This window comes from Apodemus sylvaticus, chromosome 17 (assembly GCF_947179515.1).
Source record: "Apodemus sylvaticus chromosome 17, mApoSyl1.1, whole genome shotgun sequence".
Classification (NCBI taxonomy): Eukaryota; Metazoa; Chordata; class Mammalia; order Rodentia; family Muridae; genus Apodemus; species Apodemus sylvaticus.
In genome coordinates, this window is record NC_067488.1 from 27,398,465 (window position 1) to 27,426,216 (window position 27,752).

At 40.5% G+C, this 27,752-nt stretch overlaps 1 protein-coding gene across 1 annotated transcript in view; it reads right to left on the reverse strand.

Moving 5' to 3' along the window:
• Positions 1 to 9,500: 9,500 nt before the first annotated feature.
• Positions 9,501 to 27,752, reverse strand: part of Tmem65 (transmembrane protein 65) — a 38,684-nt gene continuing 20,432 nt past the window's right edge. The window contains exons 2-7 of the mRNA XM_052161137.1: positions 23,104 to 23,148; positions 20,196 to 20,263; positions 17,065 to 17,119; positions 16,301 to 16,343; positions 14,307 to 14,412; positions 9,501 to 12,193 (exon numbers count right to left, since the gene is read on the reverse strand). Coding sequence (XP_052017097.1) covers positions 12,083 to 12,193; positions 14,307 to 14,412; positions 16,301 to 16,343; positions 17,065 to 17,119; positions 20,196 to 20,263; positions 23,104 to 23,148 — 428 coding nt within the window. The 3' untranslated portion in view covers positions 9,501 to 12,082. The remainder of the gene's footprint in view (positions 12,194 to 14,306; positions 14,413 to 16,300; positions 16,344 to 17,064; positions 17,120 to 20,195; positions 20,264 to 23,103; positions 23,149 to 27,752) is intronic.

Consider the following 27,752-nt stretch of genomic DNA (forward strand, 5'->3'; position numbering starts at 1 on the left):
CTCGTGTGTGCCAGGCACAGGCTCTGCCACAGAGCTATGTTGTCAACACTCTTCACACTTTAGTTTTCAGACAGGGTCTCGCTAAGTTGACCCTGCTGGCTCCATCTCTCTCTGTAGCCCAGACAGACCTTGAACCTGTGATCTCTCTTCAGCCTCCCAAGAAGCTGAGAATTGCAGGCTTGTGCCGCCAGGCCCTACTCTGTTCTGCTGATATAGGTTTTGCTCTTGTGGGACTCGCACACACTTGTGGGGCTCCGTTCCACTAGAAAAGAACAGTTGGCTTCCATTCGCAGTGAGCCTCTCCATATGCAGGATGTTAGCTCTGTGGGAGAGCGCCCTTATATTCTTGGATGCAAGTTTGTCTAGATGCTCTGCCGAGATCCACTAGGATCTTAACAGTGTCTCACAACCCTGACTTGATGTTAACTCAGAAGCAATCCCGTTGTCCTTGTGCTTTGGACCACACACACACACACACACACACACACCCCGAGCATATTTGGGAACTCTGCAGACTAGAATGATAGGCAGTTCTGTTCACTAAATCAGTGAGCCCTGAGCTGGAATGCTTTTCTGCTCTGCTGCGTTCATTTTCCTTCCTTTCCTCTGGGTCTTATTTTATGTAGCTAAAAGCGGCCTGTTAGCACTTGAAACATTCTGCCTAGAAACAGTTTCTTAGGTTCCCAAGTTTGTTGGACATCTTTTCTGTCTTCCATGGTAATCACAGTGCCAAACAGCCAACAACTACAGGCCATAGGTTGTGTCTCCTCATTCCAAAGCCAAGAGCGCGTGTTTCATGTTTTTATTATAGCATATCCAAGGCCTGACCTCTGCTTCAGTTAGCTATTTCTTCTTCTTAATTATATATTTTCTTTATTTACATTTCAAATGTTGTCCCCTTTCCTGGTTTCCCCTCCGAAAACCCCCATCCCATCCCCCCTCCCCCTGCTCACCAACCCACACACTCCTGCTTCCCTGTCCTGGCATTCCCTTATACTGGGGCAGTGAGTGTTCACAGGACCAAGGACCTCTCCTCCCTTTGATGTCCAACAAGGCCATCCTCTACTGCCTATGCATCTGGAGCCATGTGTCCCTCCATGTGTATATTTGGTTAATGGTTTAGTCCCTGGGAGCTCTGGGGGTACTGGGTGGTTCATATTGTTGTTCCTCCTATGGAACTGCAAACCCCTTTAGCTCCTTGGGTCCTTTCTCTAACTCTTGCACTGGGGATGCCACGCTCAGTCCAATGGTTGGCTGAGAGCATCCACCTCTGTATTTGTCATGCACTGGCAGAGCTTCTTAGGAGACAGCTATATCAGGCTCCTGTCAGCAAGCACTTGTCGGCATCCACAATAGTGTATATGGGATGGATCCAGAGGTGGGGCAGTCTCTGGATGGCCTTTCCTTCAGTCTCTGCTCCACACTTTGTCTCTGTATCTCCTCCCATGGGTATTCTGTTTAATTCAGTGACATAAAATTGTGTGTGTATGTGTGTGTGTATGTGTATGTGTATGTGTTCCATAATTTTGGTGTGTGTGTATATGTGTGTGTGTTCCATAATTTTGGGGTGTGTGTGTGTGTGTTTATGTATGTGTATGTGTGTGTATTCCATACTTTGTGTGTGTGTGTATGTGTGTTCCATAATTTTGGTGTGTGTGTGTGTGTATATGTATGTGTGTTCCATAATTTGTGTGTGTGTGTGTGTGTGTGTGTGTGTGTGTATTCCATAATTTTGGTGTGTGTGTGTATGTCCCATAATTTTGGTGTGTGTGTATGTGTTCCATAATTTTGGTGTGTGTGTGTATGTGTGTGTGTTCCATAATTTGTGTGTGTGTGTGTATGTGTGTGTTCCATAATTTTGGGGTGTGTGTGTGTGTGTATGTGTTCCATAATTTTGGGGTGTGTGTGTATGTGTGTTTATGTGTGTGTATTCCATAATTTGTATGTGTGTGTGTGTGTGTGTGTGTGCCACAATTTTGAAGTCTGGGGCAGGACTCAGTTGCGCTCTGCTGGTCTTGCCCTGGATGACTAAAGAGCAGACTCAGGCTCAGACTTAGAAAATCGACGATCGTTGCATCAGCGACCCACAAAAACATAAGCTCCGAGACATTTTTTCCTCTCAACCATCCTGAGCAATCTAGTTTCACACAAGAAAGATGTTTCTGAAAGATTTATTTTATAAATGAAGGTCTCTTTTCACTCCTGTGGGTATATTACCTCCTATTGTGAATTTAATATGGTTGCCTCAGTGAAAAGACCATTGTTCTGCAATGTCTCGCGGAGAAATGAATCTGATTCAAGTAATCATTTGCAGCCCCGTGAAATGGTTCAGCTGGGACCGATCAGCCAGGCCACAGAAGACCTGCGACTTTGTTCTCAACATTACTCCAAAGGCACCACAGTAGTTCCTAGGACTTTATCAGCTTTTTGGAAGATGTCAGGAAATACTGGGGGCACTCGAATAATCACACTTCAAGTGCAGCTGTGTAAGGGTCACAAGCATAGCCGTGCAAGGGTCACATGTGCAGCTGTGTGAAGGATCACAAGTACAGCTGTGCAAGGGTCACAAGGGCAGGTATGTAAGGGTCACAAGGGCAGCTGTGTGCAAAGATCACAAGTGAAGCTGTGTGCAAGGGTCACAAGTGCAGCTGTGCAAGGGTCACAGGGCAGGTGCATAAGGGTCACAAGCATGACCGTGCAAGGGTCACAAGGGCAACTGTGCAAGGGTCACAAGTGCAGCTGTGTGCAAGGATCACAAGTGCAACTGTGTGTAAGGGTCACAAGCGCAGCTCTGTGTAAGGGTCACAAGTGTAGCCATGCAAGGGTCACAAGTGTAGCAATACAAGGGCCACAAGGGCAACTGTGCAAGGGTCACAAGTGCAGCTGTGCAAGGGTCACAAGCATAGCCGTGCAAGGGTCACAAGTGCAGCTGTGTGCAAGGGTCACAAGTGCAGCTCTGTGTAAGGGTCACAAGGGCAGCTGTGCAAGGGTCACAAGGGCAGCTGTGCAAGGGTCACAAGGGCAGCTGTGCAAGGGTCACAAGTGCAGCTGTGCAAGAGTCACAAGTGCAGCTGTGTGCAAGGGTCACAGGTGCAGCTGTGTGCAAGGGTCACAAGTGCAGCTGTGTGCAAGGGTCACAAGTGCAGCTGTGCAAGGGTCACAAGTACAGCTCTGTGTAAGGGTCACAAGTACATCTCTGTGTAAGGGTCACAAGTGCAGCTGTGCAAGGGTCACAAGTACAGCCATGCAAGGGTCACAAGCATAACCATGCAAGGGTCACAAGGGCAGGTATACAAGGGTCACAAATGCAGTTGTGTAAGGGTCACAAATGTTGCTTGTGTAAGGGTCAGAAGTGCAGGTGTTCAATGGTCACAAGTGCAGCTGTGCAAAGGCCACAAGTGGAGCTATGTGGAAGGGTCACAATGACACCAATAACTTTAACAGTGTGTTTGATCTGGCTCATTTGGTTGACACTTAGTTTTCAGCAAAGATTTCACCAAATCTCAGTTGGGTGGACTGAGATTTCAGAATGGCGGAATCATATGACAAGTCCCTAAAGAGGTAGAAAATGGAATGGTTTTACTCCTTGTTGTTCTTCACCTTAAAACTACCAGCCATATTTTTTTTCACACATTTACTACCAAATTGAAAGGAAAAAAGGTGTCTGAGAGTTACTGTCGTGGACCAGGCATCTCCTGCCTGTTCTATGCCATACACCAAACATGGCCAGTCCCCATGGGCCACACACTTCGTCCCACAGGCCTGAGGGAGGTGTGCAGTTTTACAAGAGAGGCTTCCTCAGAACTTGGAAAGCTTGGTCTCACATTTAAGTTTTATATCCACAGACTAGCCTAGAACCACATGACAAAAGACAAGTGCTCTTAGCATGTTTTCAGAAAGCCTCCTAGAATGGTGCCAGGTCTCCTCGCAACAATGACTCCCATCCCAGACTGAGAGGAAGAGAGACCCTGAAGACCACTGGTATCAGGGATCAGTGGTCTACAATCCAACTATTACTGATGGGTCTATGATTCCGTAGCCAAGTGTGGTGGTTTGAAGATTGGACATGCCAGGATTAATACAGATGTTGTACCCCGGGAATAAAGGGAGCGAATTCCAGGCATTGAAGAGCTGTCTAGTCCAGGTGTGGTGGTGTGTGCCTATAATGACCACATTTACAAGGTGGAGGCTGGAGGGTCACACATTCTTGCCAAATTCTTCAAATAGGTGAGCCACATTTTCTGCTAGATGGTCAGGATAGATTTTTGCTGAAGAGTGACCATTGCTAGAACAAGTGACCACTGTATCCCAAGTCTTTCTCTGCCTGAATGGAAATTGTCAGTGCACGCTGGGTGTGTTGGACGAGGTGTTTTTCAGTTGTAGGTTATCTGATACCACAGGGCCACATCAAGAAAGGACAGGATGCTGCTGTTCTTCATCAACACAGCCACTGCTCAGAACCTTGAGCCTTCTCCCAGATGGGTATCTTCACACTGAGGGGACAGGTGAGGTATGAATATGTGGTAGCCATAGTGGCAGACTGCGTGCAACAGCTGACTCCTCAGACATCCATCTCATTTCTTGCTACAGACTCAGTCACCCAGAATGGAGACATCTGTGAGCTTCTAGATGGAAATTCGAGAGACAGGTCACGTTGCGATTTAAGTTGCTTTGAGCCATTTACCTTTTTTTATTCCTTTTTCCTGTGCAGGGTGTGGATATAACTGATGGGACTCAACCAACCATTTTAGATCATGCATTGACTTTAAGTATAAAAGCTGTGCTTGCATGAAACAACAGGAATCTACACGCTGCGATAATGTTATACAGGACACAAGCTTCTGCCTCGTTTCTGATATTGTTATCCCGGGATTTTGATATCTGGTCCTGGAGCTAACGTAATCAGGGCAGTTCCAACTACAGTTCTCAAACTGGAGGTGTGATCTGCAGAGTTTCAGTGTTTGTATTAAAGCAATTTGTGTGTTCAAAACCTTTTCCTACTACATTAAGGCATGAATATTCCTTTTTTCACCGCGGCATGTTCACTGACAAAAAGCAAAAGTAAGGGTGTGCCTCAGACAGAGGGTGAGGCAGGCGCCTGGAGCCCGGGAATTTGAGCTCGACCTGGGAAACACAACTAGACAGGAGAGGAAGAAAGGAGGAGGGGAAAGGGAGAGAGAAGAGGGAGGAAGAGAGGGTGGAGTGGAAGTGGGGGGGAGAGAAGAAAGAGAGGGAGGGAAGGAGTCAAAAGGGAAGTGCACTGTGGAACTAGCCTAGGGCCCAGCAGGGCAAGGTCCTCACTGCAGAGCTTATGGTTTGAACTCAGATACAATCAAACAAAAGGCTATTAATATGTATTCCCTCCTTTTGTGACCAGGAATCTGAGGTTTTATTTTCTCCAAGCCAAACAATATCAACAGATCAAAACAGGTGAGAACCCAACTGTTTCTAGTAACTCAGACATTCAAGACATTTGGTAACACTTTAAAACACTTTTCTCCTAATTAGCTTTGGAAAACAATTTCCATAAAGTATGTATCATTTATGTAAATGTGAAGTTGGTCTGTTACTATACTAAATGAACAAATTATTTTTATAATATGTTAGTTGCATCTCTCTAGCATGCTATTATATAAAAGCCATTTGGGGAGCCTCAAATGTTTGGAGGATAAAGGCCTCCTGAAAACAAGACGCTTAAAAACCTTTGGTTTGTGATACTGGATTTAAGGCGTAACCCCAAAGCTGCTCTCTTATGAAAACATGTGTGCCGTTGAGCCCAAAAGTGGAGAAATAGCACAAGATTAAGGAAATGGGGGAGGGGAGACAGAGGGGCAGAGAGTTTCAACACTGTAAATAAACAGCACCGGAGGGAAGCATCAGGGGAAAATGAGAATACTGTAGCCATTGGCTCCAATGCACACACGCTGAGAATAAGCCAAGAGTATTTTCTTAAAGGAAGGGTCTCACTATGTATCCCTGGCTGGCGTGAAACTAGATATGCAGACCATGCTGGCCGTCAACTCTCAGAGCTCACCCGGAGCCTCCCAAGCGCTATGATTAAAGCCTGCACCGCCACTCCCGGCCCTTGAAATTGATTTTTAAATAGAGAATACATGTACATTTCTCAGTAAGCATTGGATTACTTGTAATAAAAACAGTGGCCCAGAGAACTGCCTATAAAGTAACCTGCCTTCCAGAAGCAAAATCTGTAAAGGTCATAAGTGGCAGAGAATGTGACACAGGAAAGGAGACAATCTGTTAGGATGGACGCAGAGGTACCCAAAGGACGCGCTGAAGAGCCAGTCAGCACTCTAGTGGGGGACTCGTCACTCTTCAGACAAGGAGCCACTGAACCCTAGGAAAGGCCAGGTTCCACTCAGAGCCCTGAAGCCAGAGAGCAGAGGAGAGGCATCTCTTCCTCAGACCTGGCATTTAAAACCTGATAATTTTTTTCTTTTGAAAGGTGGGTTCTTTCTCTGAGTCAATGTATTAAAAAGAACAGTCAAAAACGTTAGTGAAATAAACTACTTAACTTCTATTTTGTCTCTTCTCCACCCCACCCTCAAGTAGGAATGAAGAAGAGAGAATGCTTGGTTGACATGGTTTTAAAGTCACGGCATGGAATGTTAAATGTATCCTAAAAACTACTTCTGTTCTCCTGAGGTTCAGGAAAAGAAAACAAGGAAGAGGAGAAGCACAGGAGCTAGACAAAACAGGGGTCCGACGGTGCGGCTGGAACTTCCGGTCAGTGCGCAAGAAGGCCAGAGTCCATATTCCTGACTATGGCACCTCCCGACTTCGGTTTTTCTATTTTTGCATTAGTAGCCTTTTAAAGCCCACTTCTGTGTAGTGCTTTGTGAAGGTGAAACACTATGTAAATGCACAGTTTGCATGGTATTGGCAAATGCAGGCCCACTGAATTTCGCAATCTCACATATTTACTCTGGAGGGGCCCCCCTCATCTCCTCTCTCAGCTCACGTTTTCTTCACTTAAAAAGAAGTTCCTGGCCGGGCAGTGTCAGCACACGCCTTGAATCCCAGCACTTGGGAGGCAGAGGCAGGTGGATTTCTGAGTTCGAGGCCAGCCTGGTCTACAGAGTGAGTTCCAAGACAGCCAGGACTACACAGAGAAACCCCGTCTCAAACCACCCCCCAACTCCAAAAGTTCTTTTATTATGGAAAAATGCCATAGCTCTCAGAAGCATTTTAAATTTTTTTTAGATTTATTTATTTATTAATTTATTTATTATATGTAAGCACACTGTAGCTGTCTTCAGACACACCAGAAGAGGGCATCAGATCTCATTACAGATGGCTGTGAGCCACCATGTGATTGCTGGGATTTGAACTGAGGACCTTCAGAAGAGCCATCTCTCCAGCCCGCATTTTGAATCTTGAAGGCAGTGAGGTGAGCTCACACATCTTCACACCTCAGCCTGCGGAACACGTCAGTGGCCTCCGTTCTCGATGCCATGAGCTTCCACACAAACCCCAAGGTGAAAAATGTCTACACCATCAGAAGACACCACCCTCTTCATGTCCCCCAAGGCCTGGCACCTCAAAAGAAAACAGTGTATATGCCTATCTTGATCATTACTCCATTGCTTTAAAAAAGAAAAAAAAAAACCCACACCCAAAATTCAAGCCCCCCACCACCACCTCCCAAGCCACCCTAATTCTGTTGCCAGTCCTAATTGATAGATCAGCAGCACAGATTGCTCTGTTGAACATAAGTGACTGCCACGTGACCAGGAACACATGACAACCTCGGTTACTGACCACCAGGCTATCTCCAGATGTTGTGAACCCCAAGAGCACGTCTCCACGCTTTGGGGCCACCTCCTCCTCCTGCTATCCATTTGATATCTGGTATGTATTCATCTTAACTCTTAGGCGCTGATGTTTAGGGCTAGTCCAGACACTGAGTGTGAGGTGAAGAGGGAAACATTCACAATGCACCCCAAGGGGAAATAGTTTTTTATTAGTGCGACATCAACTTCCTAGAATCTAGCACCCTTGCTTGCACAGCCGTCCATCTGCACTGTACATGCGTGTTCCCTCGAGTGGCCCCTGACAACCCCGTTTATGGTCCCCGGCATTTTCTAATCTAATTTCTCTTGTATCATTTATGAACCATAACACTGAGATAAAAACATTTTAAGTATGCATTTATTTCTGTGTTCTTTTCCCCTACCTCTGCTCCCAGCAGAATAATCTTCACTTAGACAGAGATACTTGGTCTAGTACTTCATGCCTCTGACTCCAGCACTCAAAAACACAGATGAGAGAAATGCCCTAGGTTGGATACCAGCATAACGAGACTGTGTCAGGAAAAGAAAGAAACAAAAACACCTCCCAAACAATAGGCACTGGGCAGTCCCTAGCACACTGTATGCAACCTAACTCACAGAATTGACCAAGCAGAGCTTAAGATTTCAAATAAGAACTGCTAGGTTATACATGAGAAAATGGTTTTTTAAAAGAAAATTTCTTTGTACAAAGAATTTGAATTTCTTTTTAAAACAGCAGATGACACAAAGTTTATGAACATGTCGTCCTATCGCATAAAGCCATATGCTATCTACATGGACACAGCTAATGCAGGCACAGCACACAGCAACAGGGAGGTGATAAAAGGGGAGGTGATAGTGTCCTTACTGCCGCCACCGTCACACTAGAATCCAAAAGGCAATTCTTATCATTTCAAATAATTCATGGTAAGAATGGGAATCCACTTTCTAAGTCTACATGACTTAGGGGGTGGGGGTGGGGAAGCAGACTAAGTAATTGTCCCCAGAAACCACAGCACCCCAAAAGAGGTGAGGATGCAAAACTCTAATTCTCGTCCCTGAGCACTTCACTACAGTACAAATTACAGCACAATAAAAATGTCCATAAATGATATGGAATTCTAAAACTAGGCAGATTTCCTTCAAAACAGTTTACACAAACTTTTGGTGTAAGACAGAAACCTGTATTGTCTTTTGTTAGCTGCTGGGAAAGGGTCAGTTTTCTCTAAGAGTGTAGCCAGCCCTGATAAGGCAGCCACACTCCAGGGGAAGGCCACTCAGCCAGGTATTTTTGGCAGCACAACTTGGCCTTGGGGGGGTGGGGGGCAGGGGGTGGAGGTGAGGAGGGTGGGGGTGAGGTAGGGGCTCAAGGTCAGGTGTGAAAAGAGCCTGGAGGAGTTTGAGGAGGGAGTGTGAATAAGATCAAAATGCGCACCGCACTGTGTATTCTAAAGCCTTCTACTGCTTTCCCACGCCCTGCTGGAGAGAGAACCTGAAGTGAACTGAGCACTGTGAGCTGCGGGGCTGGAAGCGCCTGGCACCCCTCACTGCTGTTTCATGGAATCCGCTCTCTCACTCCACAGGGTTCACGTCCACGGGAGCTCTAAGAGGAGGCTGTGTGGAGACGTGCAGACACCGTGCTCACATCATAACAAACCTGCAGTTATTAACCCTGTTCCCCTGTCAGAGAATTACCCAGAGCCTCTGAGATTGACAAGAAAACCAAACTTTAAAATCAAAAACCACATCCCAAATGTCTTAAAAGATATTTTTTGTTCAATTCTTTTGTAAAAACATTGGTCACTATTTAACATACGGAGGCAACCAAGTGTGCCTGGTTTACATGCATCAACAAGTCAATAAATCGCAATACACAGACACCACGGGTTCTGAACACACAGTTCTACAGCAGCTGGTGATGGTACAGTCCGCCGTAGCTCTCATGCTGATAGAGAACAGCTGCTATGAGAAACGGGGCAGTCCAGGTTCAGCTGGCGTCACATCCTCTGTGGTGAAAAACGCTGAACACGGGTCTTACGAGTCAAGTCATTAACTTAAAGGGGCCACCTTCAGGAATCACACCGTGCACAGCACCAGGTTAGGCCAGAGCCACAGCTTGAGAAAACAATACCTTTGGTTGAAGACAGAGAGACTTTCTGTTTGTCTGCTTTTGAAAATGAAGCATCGTAATGATTCAAAGCATTTTATTGGTTAAATGATTCAAAATTTTTGACTGAAAATTAGAATGTCTTTCATGTGAAAGTTACACCTTCCATAACTGAAATTTTCAACAAAACTGGCATAATTCTGTTAACAGAAATTCTGGTAATAAGGACTAGGAGCTTTTTCAAGAGAAAGGAAGAAAAAAAATCAACAATCCAAAGTGCTTTCTAAACTCCAAGACAAGTTTCTGGAGATGGTATTTAATAAGAAGGAAAGTTAAGCACCACAATACAACACCTAAAAACAAAGACAAGAAAAGCCACCAATACACAGAGTAAGGAAATAGCATTCACATGTTTACACAGGAAGTAAAATATGCATTCTATCCTACCATCCTGGGACCCTGTGCTTGCTGTCCATGTGACATGTGGACAAAGATACAAACGATGAATCTGCCTGCATCCTCAAGTCATGTGATGCTAATTTGATCAGAGGAGAATGTTACTTGTGTATATGAGAACTTGATGGTTTTTGACTTTTATGCTATCTTTCCTTAAATTCTATGATAAATGGACAGAACTAAATCATCCCAAAGTGCAACAGGAACAATATGTGACATGCTTTCTTATGGAAAAGAAATCTTCTTTAAAAGGAGCCCAAAGTAATTATGTGCAAACAAAACTCCAAAATAAGATTTAAAAGGCATGGTCATGTAAAGTTTGTCTTTTCCATCTACTTAGCAACCATGAATAATCTTAATTCCTCAAGGATTAAATTCTAACTTCAGTTTCTCTCTTCCATACGCTCAATTATTCTGCTACCTGCAACTTTTTAGCATGTGTAGTAGAGCAAATGGGAAAAGGGGGTTCAAAAACTACAACCCAGGATTCTCAGGCCCGCGTTCAGGTCAGACATACAATGCAGACTTACGCCAGCAGCCTTCACCAACCATGTGGCATAATCACCACGAAAGAAGAAAAAAGTCCACAAATGGGAGAAAGGATCTCTCCTCGTGTTACATTTGACTAGACTAGAAAGCAAAAGAGAAAATACATGTTGTTTCTAAAATACTCATCCAGAAAACAAAGTCACAAAGCTAGAGCTAATGAGATTAGGATTCTGAGCATGAGATATTAGACTCATTCCATCCCATGAGACAATAACACATTCGGGGGAGATCTTTCCAGAGTAATACAACTGACACTTTGTGAACCTCCCAAATAGCACTTAAACTTTGTCATCCATCCCATACACCTCCTTGAAAACTTTTATTTTCTACGTCTGTAAAAAAAAATTTTTTAGCCTAATTTCCAAATGTCATTATAAATGTCTTAGTTCACCTGACTCTCTTAATCCCTATTTTAAGAGACAGGGAGATCCAAGCATTGCTTTTCTCTCACAAACCAGAAATCACTGCGTGATTGCTCAAAGTCGGGAAATTAAAGGTAAAAAGCCAATCAGAAATAAGTACACTTGTTAGCATGTATGATTTATGTAAAAGGGAGGCCAGAGAATTGTCCTTTCTGATTAACCTCTGGCTCTTAAGACAGCGTGGCTCAAAATTAAAGTGAACCAGACATACTTAAAACACTACTTCATTTTGGATAGATATGAAAGGTTAAAAATTGAATGAATTTATATGCTTGTAAATGTTTACCGCGAAATAACAGAAGCGATGCCAACTGGGCAGGGAGTTAAAATGTCAACTGATATTAAACATCTTAAATAATCTGGAGAAACCCAGCATTGAATTATAGCCATCAGGAAAAAAATAAAAACATAAATAGGTATTCCCGTGCATGTTATGTAACAAATGAGCAACCCCAATTCAGTACAGTACGGTACCAATAACTGAAAGTTAAATAATATCATGATACAGAGAGAGAAGGAAAAGATAACATGATGACAGCCATTGATGAAGAGCATCTCAACAATTTACATAAAATGATACTAAATAGTTCTTAAAAAGATGTCTTAAGAAGACCAAGCCACAATAAGTTAGTGTTTCCATAATACATGCTGAATTATTTGATCCCATATCTATACACTGTTACTGTCTTCACTGCTAAATGTTGAGACAGTGTATTTAATGACTGAGGTACATTAGTTTACATCTTTTTATAGGTGTTCTAAGATGACTGATTTGTTGTTTCCAGTTTTTCATCCTCTTCACCTCCTCCAAAGAAAATCAATGGGAACATTCCTAGAATGCAGCCGATAGTCACCCCAACAGCCTTGCCCTAAGGAAACACAAGAGTACTTCTTAAAGTTGCATGTCCTGAAAAGAGGTATTCTTGCTTAAACATCGATGACAACAGCCCATTGCCACACACTATGGAATTCCCACTACAACTGTATTGCTGTTGATTTCAGAAACCTACATATTAAAATAAGCTACCAAACACGCAAAAATGTGCCATCTTAAAATTCAAAGGAACAGGAGGAAATATGGCATCAAAGAAATATTCAAGTACAAATTTTTTTTAAATCATAAAGGAGGGGAAATGTAGCAGCTATTCTCAGTGTATCTGGATTCGATACCCTTGTATCCTGTCCTTCAGTATTTAATGCCATATATGCTCAATTATATACAGATACAACCATTATAGAAACTGTATCTTTCTGCTTCTCTGCCCTGTGCACCATGTTTTGTAATGCATTAGTTTCCAAGCTGCTGCATACATTCTATATAAAGACTTTCAAGTCCCATTGAATAGTGGGTTCTTGACTCCTGAAAGCATTCTGAACCATAAAGAACCTACCCTACATTCCCACAGTTGAGACACAACACTGAAGGGCTCTATGTACTGATGATTTAAAAATTAAATATTATTTGTGCATCTTCATAGACTGGTCATAAAGTCTTTCACACTTGACAAAACTACAAATGCACATATGCCAATTTTAATCATGTATGTATGTGTATATATATATATATATATATATATATATACATATCATACCAAGACTTTTATAATCTACATTGTGAAACCTACATTATGAAAAGTTTTAAATTTTTACTTCTATAAATGATTTCAAATTCTACATTCCTGATGACTATCAAATTAAAGCTTTTCAATTAGGTTTTCTTTCTGAAAAAATACCTATTTTATTATTTTAAACTATTTGTGTGCATGTATGCGTCTTTGTGTGTGGAGATGTGCATGTGAGTGCAGATGCCCACAGAGACCAAAGAGGGCGCTGGATACCCTGGAACTGGAACTATGGGCAGTTGCGAGTGAGCCGTGAGAGCTGGGAACTGACCTCGGTCCTCTGTAAGAACAGTATACACTCCTGGTGTGTGAACCATCTCTTCAGTCCCTCAAGTTTTCTTCTTTCATGCAGACAGTTACTGAGGTTCTATTGTATACTAAACTCTGTGCTGGTTAAACCTGAGAGGAGGACCAATTACATATAGTTGACCTTTCCTCCTGGGGCTTCTAGTTAAGAAGACAGAGAGACAAAATGAGTCCCATCTGGCATTACAGAAGCTATGCTAGCTCATAGTCTGCAGAGCTGAAGGAAATGTTTGCTTGCTCTCGGATAGCATGCCGTCAGCAATCAGGGTATCCATAGTAACTCTCAGAGTACACATGAATGTTTTGACAATGCTATGTACAATACTTTTTCTGTATGTTACTTCGGCATTTTGTTGTTTGTGGTGGTGGTAGTATGCCTGTGTTTTATATTAATAGTTAAATCTGTCAATCTTATAATGTAAATATTTTTGAAGGGACTACAGTTTCAGAGATATAACAGGAAAACTTAGTTCTATCTAGATACTAATAAAGTTCATCTTAAATTCTTATTTTGATCTAAATATTTTGTTCATTCATATTTCAACAGAGAGACTATTATTTGACTCCTGACTGTCCTAGAATATGACCATTGCTAAGAGACTCCCAACTGCCTACCCATTCTGTTAAAATGTCTTTCACTATCACCCAGAGTTACCAAGGGACCCTTCTTACTCCCCTTAGAAAGGCTAGAGCAGCCTTCCACCATTAACATTTGCTCCTCCCACCATTAACATTTCAATCCATTACTATTTGACCTTTCCTCCCCTATCAGTCCACAGACATGCTCAGAAATGACCACCAGTGAACAACTACAGTATAAATGGGAATCAGTTCCAGAAGGGACAAAGGATTACAAAACCTTGAGTGCTCAAGCCCTTTGTACTAACCAAGCTGTACAATGTTAAAAAAAAAAAATCAATCATACTTATAAAAAGATAAAGGGATAACAAGTTATTCTGAGAACATCTAAGGCCTGGGCAAAACTCAAGTCACTTACAGTTTCAAAACTGCCATGGTCACCACTAGGTTCACACTTATAAATCATATGACTTACCAAATGTGTGCTAACACGCGTTTGCCACATGTCAACTTGCTTTGGTGTAAGATCAGGAATTGAGAGGCCTAACCTGGATGCCAAGGCCTCAACATAACCTGCAAGGCTTTAAGAGAACAAGACAGTTTAAGGAAATATGCAAGTGTCTGCATAGAGTAAAAACCGATCACTACAAAGAGAAACAAGAATCTGTCCCTGTGCTCATCATTCTAGACAACAAAAACAAAAACAAAAAAACATAACTTTCATTTTATTACGTATAGGTAACTCTGGCTTAAAATACATTCAAATTCACATTTAATACACAGTGACTAAGAACATCTAATCTTTATCATTATCTTTAAGAGAGAAATGGTGGGTGGGTGGGGGTGTGTGTGTGTGTGTGTGTAAAATTGCTACACTTCAAATTCAAAGTGTATGATCATGATTTAATTTGATAACTATGATCAGAAAGTAAGTTTTTTAAATTTATCAGACTAATGTACTTAAGAATGACAATCTAGAACTTTTAGCCTAAGTTAGCATTAATCTTGTTCTAAGTACTATCAAAAAGAAAAGAGCTTGCCAATTATCCACACTGACAATAATACGATACATTCTGGTTTCAGATATCTTGAAACTGTGCATCTAAGGACACATATAAAGAAATATGTGACGGAAAGGGAAACTAGAAAAAACAGTTCTCAAACATAGAAGCTCTTCAGAAAAGTCTTTAGACCTCAATCTAAAACTAAGTGACTTTAAAACCTATCAGTTTGGTCCATTAATAAATCAAAAAGCTACATAGAAACTATAATACTGTCAATATTAGGCCTAAAGTTTGGAAATGGGAAATGAAAATGTTAAGGAGTCTGTATCAAGATAAGATTTGTCAAGAATTCCAGGAATATAAAATCATATCATGGCCCTGAAGGAAAAAAATCAAAAACAAAAACAAAACAAACAAACAAAAAAAAAAAACAAAACCCAAAAACTCTAAAAGTTAGCTCTGGGCTCAAACTCAAGTGCAGATGTCTAATATGAAGTGTCAGACCACTTATAAAACTGTCTCTGCCTAAACTATGAGGTGAAATAGACTCCTACTAGATACAAATCTCAAAATCCACCTCTTGAGAGGCCAAGAGAGGAGACAATGTCAATGACAAATTGAGAGGGAGGGAGGGAGGGAGGGAGGGAGGGAGGGAGGGAGGGATGGAGGGAGGAAGGGAGGGAGAGAGAGAGAGAGAGAGAGAGAGAGAGAGGGGGGGGGGAGGGAGGGAGGTTTGCCTTAATTCTGAATGCCAACCTCTCAGCTTCCCAAGCCCAGGAAGCACAGCCCAGGCCATCTGCCACCTGGAAGAAAGCGAGAAAGCTGGCTTTCAGGGCTGCCACCCTCTGTCTGTGTCAGCATTCCTACCACAGAGAAGAGAAATGGCCAAGGAGACACATGCCTGCAGGCTGGGGGCGTGGCTCTGAGGCAGAGTGCACTCGATGTCCATAAGACCCTATGTTTACTGTCTTACTGACTGTGAGTGTGTGTGAGACAGAGACAGAGAGAGACAGAGAGACAGACAAAGAGAGAGACAGATAGAGAGAGAGAGAAAGAGAGAGAGGAAGGCAGAGACTTGGACATTATTTCCTTTGCAGGTAAGTATCCTCAAATTTGCGCCATATCTCTTTATCTTTGGGGTTTTTTGTCAGTAAAAGGAAGTGGAAAATGACAGAGGTTTGCTTTTGATTCTGTTTCCATTGTAGATGTCCACAAAATATATCTTTTATAAATAGAAATTCTGTTTTGCTTATATGGTGACATGGTTCTATCTATTCTTGGGACTACTATTCAGTTTTATTGGCACGTTGTCCCAACAACTATATTTAATGTACTGATTTAGAAGTACTTTTAGTTTCAGAACCCAAGAGAAAATAACTGTCCTTTGTAAAGGCTTGTTAATTAGAGACTAATGAAGACAAGAGCGGAGGTGCAGAACTGCAGACTGAATTGTGAATGAACCTACCCAAGTCCAGCCAAATCTGAAACAAGGTTTCCCAAAGCAGCAGCTGGAAAGGTGAAAAAAACACAATGAATTATCAAAACCAAGCCAGCAAAGGTCGCAGCATGCTGTCACGTGAGAGGTGGCACTGAGCCTTGGTCTTCTGAAGTCAACGTAACTTAGCTGTAAAAACCATGCTCAACGTGGCCCAGGGAGAGCACTAGGTGCCAAGAGTTTAACATGAACATAATCCTAAAATTACGATATTATACCTCCACCGACAGAGGATTTATATATTATAGCAGAAAATTTCTATTCTTATTTCAATACTGAAATTTCAGAGTTTTGTCTTTCATTTGCTTTGGGAAATTTGAATATTGGAAGCTCAAGGAAAGAGCCAAGTTGGCAAGCCCAACTCAAGAAAGTAAAGGAAGGAAAATACTGCTTTTAAATTTTTTTTCTACTCAACTTGAAATTAATTAATTTAATAGTGACAAAAGGTAAAAAGATTTAGGGTAATATTAAATTATGAGAAAAAATGCCTTAACATAGACAGTTTAGTTGAGTCATGTTACCCACTAACATAAATTACTTATACAATTTCTCAGGGGGGAAAACACACACAGAAAACTAAGAACCAGAAGATTAACATTAAAGATACCTTAGCAAATAAACATCTCAATGAGCAAATTCATTTAAAATACATTATCATCTTCTAAATCTAACTTACTGACATTTTTAAACAATATGCCGACAATTGAATTTTAACATTTGCTATTATTAAATACCTGCCATTGTTGAAATTCCCAAAATAATTCCAATAGACAATTCGATTTGGGTTCCCTGAAAAGTGATCAGGGAAATAAATTAAAACTGACATGGCTATAAAAGAATATCAACATGCTAATAAAAACAGACTGTATAGTCAATATGCTGCTACCACATAATTATACCCCAAAATATCCATAAATGTGAACAGTATGAGGTGATTCACTTAATTCTCTCTATATAGTCTATGTTAATTCTATGTTTATATATCTTTATATATTTATTATATATTCTATATTTTAATTCTATGCATACATATACTTCCATGATGAAATAACCGATCACATTTCATCCATCAAAATTGAGCCTTCCTAAAAAATAGATAGCAACACATGTAGTAATCAATTCACCATTGATAGTCTAATTTCTAGATTAATTTTACTTTTCTATCTCCAAGAAATATTTTTTAATGCTCTTTGAACACAAATATGCTAAGTTCTATAACATATTGTTCTATTGCTTATTCTTTCAAAAGACTTGAAAGCCTAGGTGATTTTCTAGGAAAGCTGCAATTAGAACAACGTCCCTCAACACCTTTGGCCCCTTAACCACTAAATACGGCAGCTGGGGTTCATGCGTTCACGTGGGGACATTAACTGCCAAGCACACTGATGGACCTGCAGGACTGAGACTTGAGCGATGAGCACCCCGGGACCCGCTCCCTGGAGGTCCCAAAGCCACATCCCCTGGGTGAAGAGGAGGAGCTCATGTCTCCCGCCCACTTACAGAGGTGGCACTGAGGTGACAGGGATGCATGACTGTCAAACAGAGGAGGTCCTGGGTCTATTCTGCTATTTCAGTTCCAGTCCCGGATAAAGGTAAACTTAGTTTTCAAACTCCCTAGGAAACTGGCATCGGACAATGTTTAAAAAATGAACTGCCAATATAAAGAAAAAGAGGCCGTCTAATTAACGTGTGACCGGACACCAGTGCTCATCAGTCAGTCCAGAGCAGAAAGCCTGGGTGGCACTTCCCTCTACCCTCCTGTCCCTCGCTCTCAGCTCTACCCCTGGAAGACATGATTCTTGCTGAATATGACCAGCCTGATGCAGCACTCTCCTAGACACATAAAATTATTAACTTCTGAAGGTAGCTAAAATAGCAGATTTCTGAGGAAAATAAAACAGAGAGGAAAATATCAAAGATGCATAGTTTTCTTATATAAATGTGAAGACAGCAGAGCACCACTACAGAGCTGTAGACAAGTAAGTCATACGTGTGACAGCACCCGTGACAGCGGCGAGCCACCGTCGATAACCCAAGAAGAGCCTTGTAAGGCATCTGTGTGAGCTGTGGTTCTGTGGACAGTGTCCGCTGGTGTGCATGAGGCTCCAGGCTTGGCCCTCTCACTCCCTACACAAAGTAACAGTAAGAACCAAGAGGTAGAGGCTGGAGAGACGTCTTAGCAAGCTCACGGAGGCTTGCAACCATCTGGAGTTGGATCCAATGGCCTCTACTGGTGTGCTCATACACATAAAGTAAATAAATAAATCTTAAGAAAAAAAGAAAGAAACAAGAAGTGTTTGCATGCTTTATCACTTGGGGAACAATACCCTCAATTTATTTGTAATAAAATATTATCTTTATTTTGTGCTGTATTCCAAAAACTTTTAAAGATAGATGGAAATTACAAATAGATCTCACCAGTTATCAAAGTTAAGCTATCACCTTAATTACTCTTACCTTACAATTAACCTATTCTTAAAATTTTTATCCTAATTGAATTATAAAGCAAATCAATTCACAAAATGACTAAAATATATATTACAAAAAGCAATCCAGTAATATACAATTATAATAAGCCATATAACCTAAGGCTGAATATTACTAGCAGTCATTTATGAAGGTCGACTTTACCCTATTGTAGTTGACTAGAGAGAAATTTGACTACAAAGCCAGGAAGGCGTGTCTGAGAGAAGGAGAGGGAAGTTTATCACGTGACAGGCAGAAGACTGCATAATTTGCCCTGTCTGAAACACTCACATCTGCTCCACAATGAGAAAAGATCATCTGTGCTTTAAGACACAGTAAAGGGCAAAAACAAACAAATACAAAGGACGCATTGGAAGCCGGCCATGATGACTCGGCTCCCTTCAGAGAATCTTCCACTGTGAATCTCGTCTGTGTTCATCTCTAGATCAAATAAACACCTCATGGGAGCATGCCACCATCTCGGAAATAGCCTTCAATTACAGAGTATTGTTGTCAAAACCATTATTACTCTTCATTGGGTGTTGAAGTCAGTGATTTAAAATACTTATTTCAGTAAAAGCTGAATTTTATGTAAACAGGTTATTGGTAACCTGTGGTTAAGAATCTCAGGCCTGGTTCTGGAAAGACTCAGTGAAACAGTATTTGGCAAAACCAGAACGGGGAACTGGGAAGGGGTGGGAGGGAGGACAGGGGAAGAGAAGGGGGCTTACGGGACTTTCGGGGAGTGGGGGGGGGGGGGCTAGAAAAGGGGAAATCATTTGAAATGTAAATAAATTATATCGAATAAAAAAAAAAAAAAGAATCTCAGGTCTGGAAAAACACTCTCCTCTGATATTCTAGGAAAGAGGCATAGCCACGGGGAAGATAGGCACAGGGTCTGATTAGAGATCTAACAAGCTATTAACTCCCATCCTCCTGCCTCTCTTCAAACTACTCTAACTACTCCCCTTTGTTCAATAGGTATTGCCTCCACAGTTGCTCACAGCAAAGGACAGTATTTCAGCAGGTGAGTCTTTAAGGCGTGCCTTATTAAGGAAATTATTACAATGGCGGCTTCAAGCACAAAAATAGTGAGAAACAAACATTTAGCACAGAGATGCTCTCTATCAGACAACCTGCTCACAGGTACACAGTCAACTTCAGTTTATAAACTCAACATAAAGGAGCTTTTCTTGGACATAGATATGCTTTACATTAACACCAGTAATTGAGACAACTCAGTGTTAGTAGCCCAAGAAAAGCAGTGTGGTTCTAAATTATTAAATACTCTCTGACATTTATATATACACTCATCCGTTTTCTTCTTATATGTATACTAGGAAAATGTAGAGCACACTAATTTCTTTGTTTACATAAAATACAAGTGGTGAGAACTTACCGCAACAATCATAATCGCATTATCCAAAAAGCCAAATCCTACAAAAGGGATCGCATTGTGGAAGAATACTGAAAAAACATCAAAACACAGAAAAATATATTTTAATTTCTTGATAACTTTAGAATGGACAAAACAGGCCATGTAATTAAAGAGTTAAGAACGATCAGAGATCCTGTTGCTGCTGTAAGTATATTTGACAGAAGTTATGTTGGGAAACAAAACACGAATATGTAACACATAAAAACAATTTTTAGGCCTTTATGTTTTCTTCCTGGCAGTGCACGTATATACAGTTCATGGAAGAGTAAATCTGTAGTAAACATGTGATGCCCCCACTTAACCTATTTCTCTCTTGTGCCTGAGGACTATCACAATACTACTAATGCCTGTATTTGTAATAATAATTTTTAAAAATGCCTACACTCAAATTCTAGGGAAGTTATTTGACCCTTTCCACCCTCGTCTATTCTTTAAAGAAATTGTAGGAAAGGACAATTACCTCAACTTCATCTGACATTTATGTGAAGTCTTTAACATCTCAGAACCTATTAAGATTCCCAAATGCTACTGAAACTGTAAGAATCAGTATTTGCTCTGTATCAAAATGCGGCTTGAAGGCCCCCTCCTGTCAAAGACATGTCTCACGTCATCTATCTGGTACATAACCTGAAACCTGGATATTAAAAGTCAAAGTAGCAAAAATGTATTTTATTTTATAACTCCACTTCACTTTCTCAAATTTGTGCCTTTAGCATACAGAGCCAAGAACATAGCAGATGCTCAAAAATCATTACTTACATCGAGGGCTACTAACCTGGAAAAAAAAAGCTAACTTCATATTTAAACACCTGGGGGAGGCTGAGAAACAGATTGCGAGCTGGGAACAGGAAAAGACTAAATTGACCTTTACAACTGCTAAGGCAAAGACAGTGTCAGATCAACTGACAACTTTTTTTAGTAAACTTTTTTCAGCTCAAGAGTCTGAGCTTCATCCTATGTTTAAAGAGTTCTCCCTTAAGCCAGTTGGTTATAGTTGCTAGTGACTTCAGATTTGCTTTTCTCTGCAAGCAAATATACAATGCAATTAAAGTATAACCCGGAAGTTATGAAAACATGATACTGCTATGGTGAGCTCTACAATCCGGAAATGCTACGAGGCAGGAATTTTAAAACACAAACACTTCTACCCACAACTACCCTCATAGAAATGTCACACTCAACATAACATGCACCATCATGTGGAGATTATTACATTGACAGTACACAATTGACATAACAAGTCATTTCAGTGTCATTTGTCACTGTAACAATGTTCATGATGAAGAGCAGAATATTCCACTGTGATTATCACTGCAGAAGCTATCGAGATGGTGAAAGTTATTACATTCATGGCATGGGGTTCAGCTCAAGAATGCAGACTTACTTCTCTGGTTTCCGCCTACGTCCATTGGCTGCCTTCTGAACATTCTGACTTTTTATGGTAAGCAGCTTCCAAACACACACACACAATCCTAACTTCCTACGACAATATACACTTAATAGGCAAAAGGGTACACTGGAGATTTTACATCACCCACCATCTAAGTGTATCTAGATACAACCTCTGTGGTCTCTGACACACAAATACGGCACACTAATGAGGAAATCAGCTGAGATAACTTAGTATTTGAATAATATAATGGCATCTCAAAAAGACGTTAATGGCATTAAGTTAAGATTACACTGATTGTTCATCCTGGGGGGAAGCCTGGTCAGTGACACTAAGGCATGCTGCCACACTAACCAACTTGAACTATGAAGTAGGTCTTTATCTTTATATTTAAATAAATCTGTCAAATAAACACTACTTTTAATTCAAGGGAGAAAAATTAAGTTTCTCAGAAAAAAAAAAGTATGCACTGGGTACCCCACTGGGAACTTGAGACACAAAGACACATAAAACTCGGTTTCCACGTCGCAAAGGACTTAGCCATAGAAACCTATCCACATAACAGTTCATTTCAACATCACCTACAAAAACAATAATAATATTGTAATGTACAATACAGAATTAAGAATCTAGGCTGGGAGAATCAGGAAAGATTACCTGGGAAGAGAGATCTTAAAGAATTCTTAAACTGTTTTGGTGTTTGAGGAAAGTTACTAATTTCTAACATAAATTATATTCTACCTAAGAGAGAGAGGGAAAAAAAGAACTATCATTAGTTTTTTCCTAGTCATTTGAATTTGCCTTCCAATGAATAACGATCTCCTACTAATTCACTATTTCTTCAATTCCCTTTGGCAAACACTATTCTGTTAGCAGATGACATTTAATATTTAATTACCTACTTAATTACCACCTACTCAAAATCACCACCACACTTTTAAATGGTTCTCTTCCACTGTCTTTTAATAAGACCCTAAACTGTTTTATATCACTCCCATATTAACCTGCAAAATTAATTCTTATCAGAAAAGAAAGAACAGAACAGCTCAGTGAGGAGGTTCATCCTCCTCACATGAACTGCACTTGCTTTCTTACTGCTGCGAACACTAGCTACCCAGACGCACTGTCTGCATCAGAGAACAGTTAGCCCAGATCTAAAATTAAGTTCTTCAGTCACCTAACTAAATCCAACGTATCCTTTTACCTGAGAAGTTAAATATATTTTTTTCTGAAAATTAAGAAAACTTCTAATATAAATTTACTTTTATTACTAGATGATAAGAACATTTAAAAAATATAAGTTATCCCATAATACTGTATATATCTTCAGCCAGGATTAGAAAGCACTCTTAGATGAAAAATAGGATAACCTATTTTATTCTATCAGGAGGGTTTGCTGACTGCTGTGCTGCTGTAAGACATAGTTCCTTCAGGTCCAAAAGAGATGTGCATAGCAAGTGAGCAATTAGAGACCATTACCGTATCTCAGCTGTCCTGGGGTGGGTGGTAGAGCTTCCAATTTTTCTAAAGAGAAGAAAGGGTATGGAGCAAGAATTAGTTATGATTGTATAAAACAGACGTACAACATGGAAAGATGGAGTTAAGTTAGTAGACCTAAATTATTCATTTTAAAGAATACTGGTTTGGAGTAAATTACAAGACTAGGAACTAATCAGTTTTGGCCATATGCTGTGGGTCACACACATGGGGGCTCTCTTATCTAGGTCATGGTGTCATTATGCAAGGAACCCATTTGCATCAATTACAGTAGAAACACATTCTAGAAAATATGGAAACTCTGGATGACTTAACAAATATATACAAACTAACACTGAGAGCAGAAAAAAAAAAGACCACCCAAATATGCGTATACTTGCTTATTTATTTAGAGGCAGATCTTGTTATACAGTACATGTTGGCTTCAAATCCACAATCTTCCTGCATCCACATCCAAGTGCTGCCAAAATATCCGTGTCACCACAACCACTTGGAAATTACATTTTACAGGCAATGCCATTAGAATAATAGTTTTACTGGCTTGTATCATGTTCTCCAATTAATTCCATGTAACAATACACTGAATTTTTTAAATTTTCAAAGCTATACTATTAGAATAAGTAGTCTATACACTAGAGCAAACAAACAAGAAAAAAACTAAAAAGACATAGTGTTTTTTAATCTAAAATAGCAAATAATAATATGCTATTTATAATGTATGGCAGATAGTTCATCTTTAATCAAAAAGTTAAAAGGCAATAGGTAATATGACAAAGTTTTTCCATGTATTAAAAGTATCATGTCTGTCATATAAAATTTAGAATTATTACAAAATGCAAATAGAACATCTCACCGTCTGTGAAAGTTGAAAAGGTTAATAATTCCATCTTAAGTAGATGACTTGGTAACTCAGAGAAGAACCTGTGTAGATTGTATAGATTTGTCCCCAGCAGGCACCTATACAGAAAGCCTGGTTCCCTGTGCAGCTGGGTTCAGAGGCGGGGCTGTGTGGACCTGCTGGATTACTGCATAAAAAGTCAGGGGTGAGTCCTAACTGGAAGACTTGCTTGGAAAGACACACCTTCTCAGAGCCCAGTCCCTCCAGACGGTTTCCTAGACACCACGGGGTGAGTAGCATTGCTCCTTACCCTTGAGCCATGATGGTCTGCCTCATCACTGCCCACAAACAATGGAGCCAACCCAGCACAGCCTGAACCACAGGAAACCGTGAGCCAAGATGAAGCTTTCCCTTCAAGTGTTTTGGTCCTTTAAGAGGGTGTGTGTGTGTGTGTGTGTGTGTGTGTGTGTGTGTGTGTGTGTGTTTTAACCTCTTGTATTTGATCACAGCAGTGAATAGCTATGGTTTATATATTTGGGAGAAATATTTTCCAACACATTTTGAGAACAGAATAATACTAAAACCAAAGCCTGGCACGTAAAGTAAATGGAAAGTTGCAGGTCAGGTCTCGCTCAGAGTGAGAGTGCTTGTGTTTCAGGTACAAATCTGCAGGGACAGCCCTTGAAACCACAGGGAGGGAGAAAAATTGAAAATTATAGGGCAACTTCCTCCATGGACACAGTTGCTTTGTAGTAATACAAATACTAGGGCTGGAGAGATGGCTCAGTGGTTAAGAGCACTGACTGCTCTTCCAGAGGTCCTGAGTTCAATTCCCAGCAACCACATGGTGGCTCACAACCATCTGTAATGGGTTCTGATGCCCTCTTCTGGTGTGTCTGAAGACAGCTACAGTACACTCATATAAAATAAATAATTAAAAAAAAATACTAAAGCAATTTAATATTAATAAATTAATTTCTGAAAATGTAATTAATAAAGGGGGCTGGAGAGATGGCTCAGTGATTAAGAGCACTGGCTGCTATTCCAGATGGGTTCAATCCTCGGCACCTATAACTCCCATCCCCCAGGTTCTGACAACCTCTTCTGACCTTGGCAGGAACATAGCTCATAGGCATGCATGTAAGCAAAACACCCATGTGCATGAAACAAAAGTTGATTTTAAGACGGAACCAAAAGATGAAGAATTCCAGTTTTCTACATGACCAAAACAAACCAAAAACCAGGATAGTTTGTAGAATACTGTAACCACCTAAGGAATAGTTTACTTTTATTCCTTTGTGACTGAGGTACTGCACCCTGTTTATCTAGAAAATCTAAAACTGAAAGGAGTCACTATACAAACCACATTTTCCACCTCCTAATCCAGTTGCTTTTAAATTAGTTACATAAACTTGTAAGTTTTAAACTTCGTTCACATAAAGAAAATGGCAGGTGACATAAGAAATAAAAAACAAACAAAAACAGGAAAAATGTAGAAGTTTTTAAAAAAAAAATAAGAAGAATTAGAGATCTGATGTTAAACAGATTTAAAAAAAAAAAAAAAAAAAAACCAAACCCACCTTGAGAAGAACCCAGGCCACCCAAGGAGCTCCCGCCTGAGGCTCCATTGTTGGGGTACAGGGTTTTCAGGGCCTCTGACCTAACTGTTTTGCTGCTCAGCTCATGCAGAGTGGCACAGTGCCAATCACCCCAAGAAGGCAGAGAATCATTCAAGGTGTGCCTACACTTGGCTTACCACTAAGGTTCCAGGACCCTGTGGTTATATTCTAAAAAGTTAACGCTGAATTCTTAGCCAACTGTTTAGTTGTTTTTCCTTGTGTGTCTAGGGAGGCATCTGGTGGGAGAGGAAATGACTAACTGGAGGTTGATTCTAATCAACAGAACTCCAGCTAATTAGGTTTTCATTTTTGCTGTACTGGAAAATATCCAAGAGACTTTTTCATTGGTAGAAACTCTTCCAGAGCATAGTGGCTCCGCCTTTAATCCCTTCGGGGCACAGTGAGCTGAGTTCAAGGCCAGCCAGGGCTACATAGTAAGACCCTGTCTCAAATAACAAACAAAATCAGACATGCTGGTATGCACCTTTAATCCAAGCACTCTGGAGGCAAAGGCAGGTGGATCTCTGTGAGTTGTGGCCATCCATGTCTATGTAGAGAGACCCTGACTCAAAAAAAAAAACAAAAAAAAAAAACAAAAATAAGATCCAAAAGACACATACCATACTGAGGGCAGCAATCCTAGATCTGAGCCTGCACTATTGTAGAGACCCTATGACCTCAGCACTGTACAGCAAATATTTCCACTTTAGAGTCCACGTTTGCTTCAATCCTACACTACTACTGCTAGATTTTACCCAAACTCACAGCTGAAATGTGACTTACATTAAAATATTATTTAAAAAAATAATAAATAAAAAAAAAACCCTCAGTTTACAGAAGAAAATCAAGTGACTTTGTACTCTACAGGCACAGAAAGGCAGACTGGGTGTGTCAGTTCAGGTCAGAGGCTCTGTGAAGCCTGAGATGACAGGAATACAGGCGATCAGCTCTGCTGCAGTGCCAGACAGAGAGCCCGGCTGATCACTCACAGGGGACACTTTAAGAATAGACTGGAGAAACAAAATCCTAATGTCAACCATTACTATTGTGTGTGGAGGAAAAAAACCACTAACACCTTTTAGAACAACGAACAATGGAGCTGAAACTTTAAAAGCTTCCTCCCAACTTTCACTGCATTAGCAGTGATGACTTACTTTCCCTAAGATAAAGCAAAGAGAAAAGTAAGCCTTCTCTTAAGAGTCTACCAGAGAATGCAAGTCCCCGGGGGCTCAGTGCCCAACTTCTCTCTGACAGGGAAGAGGAGAGGGATTATCACAGAGAAAAAAATGACAGATTTGGAGGCACTGTTTTCTCTGAAGGAGGCAAACACACACACACACACACACACATGGTGTATCATACCATGTAGACATCGGTGTCTTTGACCTGTGGTCACTCGATACATGTATAATATTTTCCCTTATTGGTAAGGCAATATTTCCCTTCCTCACTTTGGTATAATAACACTTAGCTGTTTTACAGAACTAAAATATGTGTATGTGACTTCTGTTACTTATTACAAGACATACCATATTTCTAACATTGCTTTTGCCCCTGAAATCAGTTGCTGAATCTGTAATGTGTCACAATCACCAAGAAAGAGGTTTGGGACCAACAAAAGAAGCATGGGTAAGTAAAGCCCAGGTTTCTCAAATCTTATTTTTGCTGTATCTTTCATGAGACAACATTTTTTTCACAGTGAAATCAATTTAATGTATAAAACCATCAAACCCTTACCCTACTTGAGGAAATAATTTTCTGACAACAAATTCCAAAACAATTTATTCCAGTGTCAAAAGCCTATATGCCTTACTACTGATTTCAGAGACTAATAAAAGTCAGGTAAATTTGTACTCACAGCAAAATAATTATTAAAATAAACTACACAAAAACAAATGTAGTGAGTATATATTATCTGATAATGTTATCTAGAGAAGAAGAAACAGTATTTGTCTATATCTCATCTGCCTTAGCCAAAGTGATTTTACAACAAAATTCATTAATTTTTAAATCTGAGCTTTTCTGTCTATTAACTTACACAAATGTATAGCAGATTAATTCTTTATTGGAAACCTTAATTAGTTGTTGTTTTTTTTTTCCGTACTTAGCATTGCATACCTAAATCTCTTGTGTTCCTCAGAAAAGTTAAGTGATATCTCCTGTGGTGTTCTTGT